Source organism: Perissodus microlepis, chromosome 15 (assembly GCF_051167445.1).
Source record: "Perissodus microlepis isolate ML-2025 ecotype Zambia chromosome 15, ASM5116744v1, whole genome shotgun sequence".
Taxonomy (NCBI): Eukaryota; Metazoa; Chordata; class Actinopteri; order Cichliformes; family Cichlidae; genus Perissodus; species Perissodus microlepis.
The window spans coordinates 29,034,874-29,046,621 of NC_140475.1; the positions used below are offsets into that span (position 1 = coordinate 29,034,874).

At 38.8% G+C, this 11,748-nt stretch overlaps 1 protein-coding gene across 1 annotated transcript in view; it reads left to right on the plus strand.

Annotated features, from left to right (window-relative positions):
• The window catches only part of nt5dc1 (5'-nucleotidase domain containing 1), a 64,844-nt gene that overhangs the window by 49,941 nt on the left and 3,155 nt on the right, over nt 1-11,748 (plus strand). Inside the window, exons 10-11 of the mRNA XM_084952166.1 lie at nt 6,372-6,545; nt 8,944-9,112. Of these exons, the coding sequence (XP_084808292.1) occupies nt 6,372-6,545; nt 8,944-9,112 (343 nt within the window). The remainder of the gene's footprint in view (nt 1-6,371; nt 6,546-8,943; nt 9,113-11,748) is intronic.

An 11,748-nucleotide genomic window follows, 5' to 3' on the forward strand; every position in this document is an offset into this window, starting at 1 on the left:
AATTTTTCACAAATCTCTCAGTCAGAACATGCTATATGATGTTTAGGTGGAAACTAGCAAGCTAACTTCCGCTAACTTCCTGCTAACTTCTAACTCCGTTAAATGTAATAAATTCTGTTTTCATGGATGCGTGGATGTTAAACTTAATTGTTATACCTGGTAAAGTGGCAACGCTGATCATTTTATTAAAAATTAAATAATTTAGACAGTTTTTAACTCTCAGTGATGCCACCGTGTTCGTTTGACTTTGGGACCTTAAGTGGAGTTTGGACCCGGATTACTCCGCGAGACTTCTGACTACGGTAGCCGTAATGCTCCAACAATCCATCAAGCGGTGCAGCTTCGTAGCTTACCAAAGTTGTACTAAAACATTTTTTGACAAACTTTTGAGCGCCGTGTACCACATAAAGTCGGTTCGACGTCAATAAGCACAACCAGAATTCACACATAAGGCACACTGTTGATTTTTTAGAAAATTAAAGGATTTTAAATGTTTTATAGCCTATGTCAGTGATCCAAGACCCCGCCAGTAAAAGCCCACCTGGATAAAAAAAAAACTGTAGAACACTGTCAGTCATGGATTGGCCTGACCAGAACCCGGGTTTCCACATTACTGAATGTAGGATTACCTTGACTGAGAAAAGAACGATAGAATAAAAAAGGAGCATCCAGAAGTTTTGGGGCATCCTTGAAGAAACCTGAAGAACTATTCCTGAAGACTACTACAAGATATTTACAAGAAAGCTTGCCCAAGTGAGATGAGGCCGTATTAAAGAATAAAGGTGGTCATACCAAATGCTGTAGAACTAAAACAAAACCGAATAGAAAGGATAGACAGAAAAGATCAAAAAGAATTGGATAATTGACTGACAAGTAGTGCTACTTTACAACTGTTTATTTCCCCACATTAATTGTATTTCGGATTAAAATCTTGCTGACTACTCAAAATGCTTTGTGTTGACTCATTTGTAGAATAAGACAAACATATTTATTTGTATTGTTTGTTTTTATGGATAAAATAGTATTTGCTGCTCTCTTTGGTAGTTGACAGTCTTGAAAACGAGATTTTCAACCTTAATTAAACCTTTATGTGATCACTTAAAGGATATATTAAATAAAACCTAATAAACAATCTAAGAAGCTTTAGGGATTAGCCAAATATACAACTTTCTAGATTTCTTTCTCTATGAAAATAACTTTTTAAAATTTCAATTAAATACTTCATATACTTCATTAAATACTACGTATGTCAAAAGATTTTACACCAGATACCCTCACCTGACCCAATTAACCAAGTTTGGAATTGTCACTCGGAGTACTCTAGCTTATGATCTGCTAGGGCCAGATAATAAGGATCTAAAGACAAGATTTTAGTTGGGAGGGAACAGGATCAGAAATGACAATGGTTGGATGAAAACTATCAAATAAAGTAGGTATTTATAAGACAATAGCATATATTTGGTGTCTGGTAAGTAATGCAGCTGTCTTCCAGACAAATAAGCTTCCATCTGTGTGAAATTATGAAATTGTATCAGAAAAACAAGCAATAAAGTGACATCAAAGCAACAGTTTAGTCAAAAACAGGGCACAGGACACAACTACATAAAAGAAAAAATGCCAGACAAAATAGACCAGAAAAAATGCTGACTCATCTCTGCTCTCAACAGTCTAACTACAAGCCAGCCACAAAACTCCCATTAGACGTTACAATGAAAGCTTTTTGGCTTGTGGCTTTTTGTAGAGAGAAGAGCTGTCCCATACTGGAATGCATCTAAAGGAAAAAGCTGTTAAATAATCCAGCGTGTCTGTGTATGCTTACAGGGATGTATAATTGTGTCTAAAAGGACCTAATTTGGAACAATCATGTCCCTTTAAATTTGATAGATTTTCACATAATAGACTGAAATATAAATATGTATGCTCAATGATTACACTTGAATGTTCTACAAGCAATTAATAATGTATGTTATCCATCTATTTTCTTCTCCTTGTCCGGGACAAGGAGAAGAAAATAGATGGATGGGCTCCATCTCCTTTTCCGAGACGGAGCCCACACCTCCATCTCCGTAGCCACCTACTCTAGTTTGTCTGAGGGAACACCAAGGTATTCCCAGGCCAGCCAAGAGATGTAATCTCTCCAGCATGTCCTGGGGCTTTCTACCAGTGGGACATGCCCTGATGAATCCGAAAGAATAACATCATCTACAAAAAGCAGAGATGCGATTCCGAGACCACCCAAGTAGAAGCCTTCCATCACTTGGCTACATCTGGCTATTCTGCCAATAAAATTATGAACAGAATCGGTGACAAAGGAACTCAGGGCGAACCTCATCTACCCCAGGGACCCTGGTGCCATGTGCACTTATGGACACCTTTATGTTCGAACATGGTGTTCATTAAGGACAAACTGTGGTTTGATCAGGCAGACCATTCTTTCCAGTCAAGCCCCTCCAGGTCTCTGTGTTGTTGCCCACATGAGCATTAAAGTCTCCCAGTAAGAAAACAGAATCCCCAGGTGGAGCACACTCAAGCAACCCACCCAGGAACTCCAAAAAGGCAGGTACTCTGAACTGTCGTTTGGCAGATAAGCGCAGATGACAGTTAGGATCTGTTCCCCAACCTGTTCCCTTGATCTTACGCTTATAAGGGTCTTCTAAATTGCTCTTTGTCTGGTCTCTCACCCAGGACCAATTTGCCATAGGAGACCCTATCAGAGGGCAAAAGCCAGCTGCCAGAACATCAGAACCCTGGGACACACACTGTGACATTGTGATGTTAAGACAAGAACTTTGACAGTGGCTTGGTTAGTGGCTGGGCAAATGGGGTTCAACACCACTGACAGGCAACCACAATTTATACTGATTTTTCAGAAAGCTCACAATTAATCCAAGTAAACACTTAAAATTTTAACACGAGTATAACTGTTTTTGGACATTTATTCAGAAATGTGATTTTCGCTCACATAATTGTACACATTGAAATATAAATCAATGTGTGTGAAATATAAATATTCTACTACGGTTGTTGTGGTATGGTGATGTATAAATAAAATTGAATTGAATTGAATATTAGTTATTCTAAAAAAATAAAAAGACATTACATTGGATGAAAATATTAAATACAGTTAACATACTGTTGTAGAATGATTCTTTTCCAAGGCTGGGTTTTTAGCACTTTAGGATTTCTTATGAAGCTTTCTTGCTTTTGGAAATAAGAGGAATAAGGAAATCTGTAGTTTAGCTGCCAACAATGCCTTAAGAACCATAAGAGCATGTAACTTTTCTTTTAAAAATAATCAGATAAACTTTTTCTATCTAAACTGACAAAATAATTTAGGGCAGGAGAAATGATCTGTAATAGATCAGGCACAGCCAGCACTGCACTGGGCAAACCAAAGTCCAGGTAGTAATACTCATCACCATCCACATCGACAGTTCCTCTTCCCCCTCCTCCCACTCCTGTGCTCAATGCTCCCTCTGTTCCCCAGCCACGTGGAGAAAGCTCTTGTGGAATTTAGTGTCAACCTGCACTTATAGCTGCTTTAAAGACTCATCTGGGTTGACCTGAGGCACTCTGCATTTTCAGTTCTCTCCACTTTCACCTGACAGGACTTAAGGCAGGTGGCTTGAATAGAGGCATTCAAGGAAGATTACAATTGACTTACAGGACACTGCTGAAACTACTGGGGTTGTGACTGGACTGATCGGACATGATCAGACAGGTTCTTTGGGTGTGGGTAGTTCATTCTGTGTTCCCTGTGCTGTTCTGAGAAAAGCGGTACAGGTTAAAAAGGAAAAAAAAACACATGCGTACTGATTCTGCTGGCAGCGTTTCACAAGTTAAGAGAAATGTCTGGTTTCTGAGAGTGAATTACAGTGTAACTGACAAAATGTCTGTTGCCCCCACCCCCCTTATGCTCCAGGCTCCATGCTGCCTGTAGCACAATGGCCTCGTTAAGGTCATTCTATATGTTTGCATTGCCTGATTGCCTGATAAAAGAACTACAGACCCACATGGCTGATTCTCATAACTTGACCAAGGGGAAACTTTCATGTGCAGCTTTTTGCCATGAAGGACTCCCATTGGATTCCTAGTCTTTCACCTGCGAACTTTATATTAATACTACATTTTCTGGTTGGCTTACAACTTACATAATGAGGCATGACCAGATAAAGTTCCATGCTTACATGTTCTGCAGCATTCATCCTGAAAAACTTTGGTATTATAAGATGGCACGTCAAGTAACTTTGAATTCAATTCTACTTGTATAGCATTTGAATTAATTTGCACCAGATAACCTGTACACTGGAGAGGAACTGCATCTCACTAATTTAGAAGGTCTTCATTTAGTCTGGAAAAAGAGTTTGTTGCTCTAATAAGTCTTCCCTAAAGCTAGGGCGTCTTACTGGTCACTGAATCTCTATTAGTGAGCTACGTACCACAGGCCTTTAGGATTTCCATGATGATGCTTATGTTGTTTGAAATTCCCACCAACACCACCATATATTTTTCACAAATGTTCTATATGCAAAAAGTGCAATGTATTTGTGTTAGCCAATCGTAATATTGGAGAGAAATCAGGTCAAGAAACCGTTCCTAGAACACCAGTTGTGCTGCGGCACAGCAACTTTGACAGCTGAGAATTAAGAATAAAATACAAAAACTAAAGGGTGCATTTATAACCAATGAACAGTGTGATCGTTATGCTTACAAACCAAGAGGTGTCTGCCTGGCTGATTTAACCATAGCCTGGAGTCTGATTCTCTTTATAGGTCTTCCCCTAATGCAGAGCTCAGTGTAGTTGAGGTCGGTGTAACTGTATTCATCAACAATGAGTCTATCTGTAATATATTTTCTCTGTGCTGGAATCCATGGCCTCTCTAAATATTTATCATAGTGATCCCACGACTCTGGCAGCAGTACTGCTTAGCAATGAGAGGTGCAGGATGTTTCAGGGGTTCGAGGATCAGCTGTGGCCAGTTCTGGGAAAGTTAGTGGAAATATAACTCCTGCAGTCCTTGCACCACAGGCTCCGGGCTGCAGCCCCCCAGATTAGCCGGTCTGTTTGTTTACATGTGAAAGGGAGCTCTTGAGTCGCAGCACAGAGCTGTGAGGAGAGAGACAACCCCCAGCTACTGGAATGCCTTACATACTCTTTATGGCCTTCTGGTTTGATTTAGTTGTATCTAACACGCATATATTTGCAGAGATATGTGTGTGTGATCACTATTTGTTTCGGCTAGTATGGGTTTACATCATTGTATATTGGGTTTGGGTAGAAATGGTAATACGTAGACTCAGAATTGCTACACTAATTAGCTTAGCTATATTTGACCATTAAATACACCACCATTAGGTATAAACTGAGCTAGACTGGTTTGCATGACAGGGATAAAACACTGCTTTCCAGACAGAGCAGTTCTGCCATCCGCAGATCTGTTGAAACTGTGTTTTAAAGACAAATGAGATGTACTTTCAGTTTTCATTACAAAAATTATATTAACAAAAAGAAAGCGGTTAAAAATCTTAGCCTATCTGTAAAACGCGGTGGTGGTAATGTCATGGTTTGGACCTGTTTGGCTACATCTGGGTCTGACAGCTTGTCATCACTGATGGAGTGAATGTTTTCTAAAGGAAAAAGTCAGGGCCTCTAATCATCAAATAAATCAAAAAGGATAGTGAATTGTGCAATAAGACATGACACAATGCAAAATATTATTAAATATTAAAATATTAATAAATATATTTACGAAAGAGTGTAAAATGATAAAGCCAAGTCAAAACTTTGGCTTTAATCCAACAGAAATGTTGTGGAAAGACCTGAAGCAACCTGCTGATTGGAGGAAACCCATCAACATTTTAGAACCTTAGAGGTTTTTGAATGTGAAATGGTATAAAATCTCTCCAAGTCTATTATTGTTTTATTTGATTATTTAGTTGTTTTTACATATACTATTTTGAGGGCTTGTGTGAAAAGGATAAAAGAGATATAGAAAATTCCAGCAACTGTAAACTGTATGTATCTGTGTAGTATTCCTGTGAACTGACCTCTAGTCTTCTCCATTTTTATACTACTTGTTACTCTAATGCCCTTTTCCCATCTTCTGTGTGTCAGTAGGTCTGTGTCATTTCATTTTAAACTCCTGCATTCTGAGTTCCTCACTACAGTTTGGAGGGTTTTAACCTCTTAACATCAATCACCAGTGAAACCCTTTTTTGTGTGTGTGGGAAATAGGTCAGAATTCATACATGCTACCGTCATCATTGTGAATGTTAAAAGAAGATAAAACCATTTTAACTGACTTTCACTAAGCCTACACAAGAATTCTGTTTCACTGAGAGTAACCAGGCTGTTATTTTTCACCCTGCAGGTAGTTTATTTCGGTGACAGCATGAGATCAGACATGTTCCCTGCCAGCAGCTTTGGGAAGTGGGAGACGGTGATGATAGTGGAAGAAATGGAGGGGGAGGGCGTCCCAAAGAGTGAAGCGGCATTGTCCAATGAGGCCCAAGTGGAGCCTCTGGAGAAGAAGGGAAAGTTTGAGGTAAGTTATATAGCAGTCATTCCCTACCCCCAGCTCTAGCCTTCTGACACCTTGTGGACTTTGTGTTTGTATATGCAGGCTCAAATCTGCTGTCAATTGAACTTGTGTCTGACTGTTTCTGGTTTCTTTAAGTATAGTTCTTACCCCTCAGCTGTAAAAGGCTGACGGGGTATTGTCATCAGCCTACCAGGCAGGTGGGCAGGCAACGTGGAAACTCAAGATTTGAATGCAGTAACTCAGGAATAAAGCAACATAGTCGTTTCAAATTGATACCATAGGTGTATGTATTAAAAATCTTGGATGACTTTGAATCTAACAAAGCACAATACTCAAAAGGAGGCGTTATAGTTTGAAGTAGGTTCCAAAGCAGCTTGCAGATGTGCAACACGTAAATAGTTTGTGCTACATGTGACTTGCCATCTGGAACTAAAGAATGTGACTTCAGCTGATGGATCAGCAGAAGCAGTCTGGCACTGAGATCAGCTACTCTAAAACTGCTGTAGGATAGAAAAACGTAAGTGACTTTATTTTAATTTTGCTTTGATAGTCCAAAAAGTTGAGAATACTGCCCAACTGTGTTTGACCTTAAAACATCCATTCATGAACTTGTGAGGCAGGCTTGCTGAGACACAGTCATGAAATAAAAGGTTTTTAAAGGCAAATTATGGATCATATCAGGTGTTTAACTTCTGTCATGTAGAAAGGAAATTGTAAAGAAATGAATAAATACATATCAGCCCTCTTGGTCACAGTTCAATGAGGATATTAAGCAGCAGGATGTTAACATCCCCTCAGACAAAAAAATAAGGCGTCAGCACATCTTTTGGCAAGAAACACCAGGATAAGAACATTTCCTCATTTTCATTTCGAAGGGCACTCTGCACTTTACTTTACTGCAGTAAAGGAAGGAAGAACAAAATTAGATGCGATGGAGTAAAGCGGTCACATTTACCCAAAACACCCTGATCTAACTTACTGCACATGTATTAAAACCAAGAACTTATTTTTTTCCAACATACAGAAAAAGCCCACAGATGTACAGTGCACACTTTAAAGAAATTAGTAAAATAGACTGTTTAGGGAGACTTACTATGGAGTCTTTGACCTCTGAATAATTCAGTTTTAAAATATATCTAATGGGACTTTATTTTGTCCTGTTATTACTAATAAGAAACCAAACTAGTTAGTAGGAACACTGCAGTGTTAATCATATATGAGGCATCAGGGCACAAATTCACTGTTGGGCCCTAACTAACTACAGAGTGAATGCCTTGTTACTTCCCTTTAACTACAATCCAAATTCTGTAAGGGTTAGGATAGAGCTGGTAACATTAGCATACATTCTGATATACTATTAAGACTGGCTTTCACTCAGTTATATATTACATAATGTAATATATTCATAATATTCTAATTGTTATGCTCAGTTACTACAGTAGGTACCACTAAGCTAGCTAGCTAGTCATGTCAAGGAATCCAGCTTTTTTGGAACTTTCTTGGGATGAAACCATTCTTTGCCCTACTTATCTTTTATCTTTATCTTTCTTTTATCATTATATCCATTATAGTTTTTGGTTGACCATTTTATAGCCCTGAGTTTGGTATTCTGGCCATTAGGAGGTTTTCAGCTAAGCTAGAACAAATGCTAGTGCTGAGTAACTAGAGCAGTTAGCAATAGTTAAATAGCAAGAAGTGACTGCTAAAATAGCTAGTGAAAACTGGCAAAAACAAAGTGCACTTGCTAGGAAAACAGCCAACCCCTCCCAAACATTCTAATCTGTACACTCAAACAATTTATCAAGACAAAGTATTCACGTGGCCATGCACTTAATTATAAGCCTCATTTTAAGCCTCATTAAATTATCAGATAGAAAATTCTATGAAAATTAGTCTTTAGTATAATGCATTTCATGTTTTCCCTATCTTCATAAATCTTTTGCGCAGTTTGCCTTTTTTTGTTTTAAAATATTATTTTTAAAGTAATTTGAACACGTCTTAACATCATAAGCAGCTTGGGCTTTTTCCTTTTTTCTATTTTATCACCTGGTAAATCTCTGTTATGCAACATTTCCTGATATCTTTAAGGCTCATAAGATCAGTGTGTTATCAAACTTATTTTAAACGCCACATCCTAATGTTGCTGCTCATCAGCAGAATCTGCTTGCAAAATGTATAAGTGATTATGACTAACACAGCAATACATTTCTCAGTAATAGTGATTCATTTCAGTACTAAAGAAAAAAAACCTCATCATAGCTGGCTGGCTTGAAACCAGTTTAGAGATTCATTATCCTCTGTGTGCTCAGGGTGGTAATTACTACATGTAAACAAGTCTGTACCTGTCTGAAAATGAACACAGTGTTACATAGTTTGGCTTTTCTATCAACTGTCTCAACAGGAGCAGGGCATGAAGTCACCCTCTGCTGTGTCCAACCAGTGGGGCTCTTACTTTGTTGATGTGCATAAAAGTGGAGGAGGGGATGAGGAGAGCCAGAAGCTGACCTGGTGCTGCCACTGCATTCACAAATACAGCACCATGGCCATCCCTAGTGTTGAGCACATAGCAGGTATGTGAAAGGAGACAAACGATGGAAATACATTTGAAAGTGATGTGAAATACAGAGCAAATTAATATAAACATAGGGTTAGGGAACAGGGAACAGCCCTTTATTTAGAGCTCATGTATTTGTTACCCTCTACAATAACCCGAAAGGCTGACAGGACCAAGTCTTTTTCTATGACAATGGGTTCCTTTTACACTCCTGTGCAAAAGTGAGCTACCTTTCATTTCTTTACACAGTGGGGGAAATGATCATTTGACCCACTGCTGAATTTGTAAGTTTGGTTACTTACAAAGACAGTTTCTGATTTGTATAGTAGAGAAATAGAATATCAACCAAAAATACTACATAAATATACATAAATACTATAAATTCATTTTCATCTCACAGAGTGAAATAAGTGTTTGATTCCCGAAGCAAAACATGTCTAAAGAGAAACACTTGTTGGCATGCAAAGCAGTAAGACATGTTTTGTAATTGGTCACCAGGTTTGACCTAACACCAGGTTTGTTGTATTGGATCATTGTTATCATTGTTATCATTGTTATCGTGTTCTGGCTGAGGGGAGGAGCTTCTTGTCCAAGATTTTAAGGTACTTGGTCCTGTCGATTGGCCAAAGTATAATGCTTCCAATTCCATGCTTGAAAGTGGGGATGGTGTTCTTTGGGTCATACTCAACTGTTCTTTTATTCTAAACGGGATGGATCGAGTTAATACCAGAGAGCTTGATTTTAGTTTCTTCTGACCTCAGCACTGTCTCCCAAGCCTTTTCGGAATCATTTAGCTGTTCACTGGCAAACTTAAGATGTGCCTGTACACACGCCATCTTTAGCAGGGGGACCTTGCAGGTGCTGCATGATTTCAGTTCATTATAATGTAGAGTGGTGTTCTTGGGGACTGTGGTCCTAACTTCATTTAGATCATTAAAGAGCCCCTCCATCTTTCTCATGATACTCCTTGCACAGATTTTAACACCGAGGGTGATTGATTGCCATGTTCTATTTCTTTCATTTCCAAATAGTCACACCAACTGTTGTCACCTTCTCCGCAACTTCTTGTTGATGGTCTTGTAGCCCATTCCAGCACGTCTACATATCCTTTGACAGCTCTTGGTTCTGGCCCATGCTGGTGGAGAAGTTCTAATGGAAGAAACAGATTCTGTGGACAGGAGTGCTTTGTACACAAAACAATTTAAGATCAGGAATATCTGTGATTGATTTATTCGCCACATGTGCACGCAGCCAAAACTCCTTTTACCTAATCAATTTTAGAGGGATGTTTTTGTTTGTTTGTTCAGCCACTTAACATTGACCCATGAATCACTCAAACATAAAAATGCAACTTCTTTAGTTGAATCTACAGGTATCTAAAATTATTTACTTAGAAAATAGGGAGAAAAAAATCCAGTGAAGACCTCACAGAGGACCTGAGAGATCTAGCCTTGAAGTTGATTAAGCTACCAGTCACTGAAGCCTTATCAAAAAAGGTCTTGGTAAACACTGGGTTTTAATTATTTATAAAAAAAAAAAAACAGGTACAGGTAACTCTGTTCTAGTGAGATGTTTATATACACATATGGTAAACAAACTGAGAATCAAACTTATTGTGTTAAAGTTGTAAAAAAAAACTACATCCTTTAGGTATACAAAAAAGTCCTCGTATCAGACATCTCCATTATTCTACTTCATCAGAGAAACATTCACATGAACCCAAACAGGGACAGAAGCAGACACAGATGTGCAGCCAAAGTTAAAATAACTCTTACCAAGCAGCAGTGTGCTGCAGAGCAGATCCTGGGAAAATGTGATCTGTGGTTCCCTCATCAAAGTACAGGTGTCCACAAAGGTTGCCAAGAAATGTCTTTTTTGATGTGTTGCATTGATGTTATCCTGGCGTGTGTGTGTGTGTGTGTGTGTGTGACCTTCCTGTGTGATCTACTTGGAACGGTTGTATTGTGACTGCACAAAAACCACAACACTGTTTGACTAAATATCATGTCAGGGCTGGGTTATGGTCTCTGTGAACTAGTTCTTAAGAAATGTTTGTCCACCACATGGGAAATCCAGTGTTTATTCTCATTGTCGATGGTGAAAAGTAGGCTCTTATGCAGTTGGGGACGTGGTTATGATGGCACGCATTTTCAGACTTGTTCTACAGGCAGACACGACAAGTCACATGTGCATGAGTAACAAAGGGAAAAAAAGGAAGGCTAGAATTAGAAGTGCAGTTCTAACGTTGGGCTCCTCTCCCACCTTCCTGCACCATTGGCCAGTGTGAATGTCAAATCATCACATTGTTAAAGCTAACGGGTGATGGGGATGTTTAAATATTTACCATGGACAATATATAGAAGAAGGGATGGGCCTACATGATGAAAGGGGAAGCTAATGTGGACGTGCCTAACATCTGCATTATTTATAATGGCCAGCAGGTGGCGACTCTTCTGGTTGGATAAAATAAATCTAGGATTTTATGGGAAGATTACCCTTCAGCTCCCTTGCTCTATGACCTGAGTAAACCCTTTCCTAATGTGTCTTTGGGTTCAGTGGCTATTTTAAATTCTTACTGAATATGTTTGAAATGTATTTTGCAAATTATGAAACCCACTGTAGTCAAAGAGGATTATAAAGCAGGTATGGTTC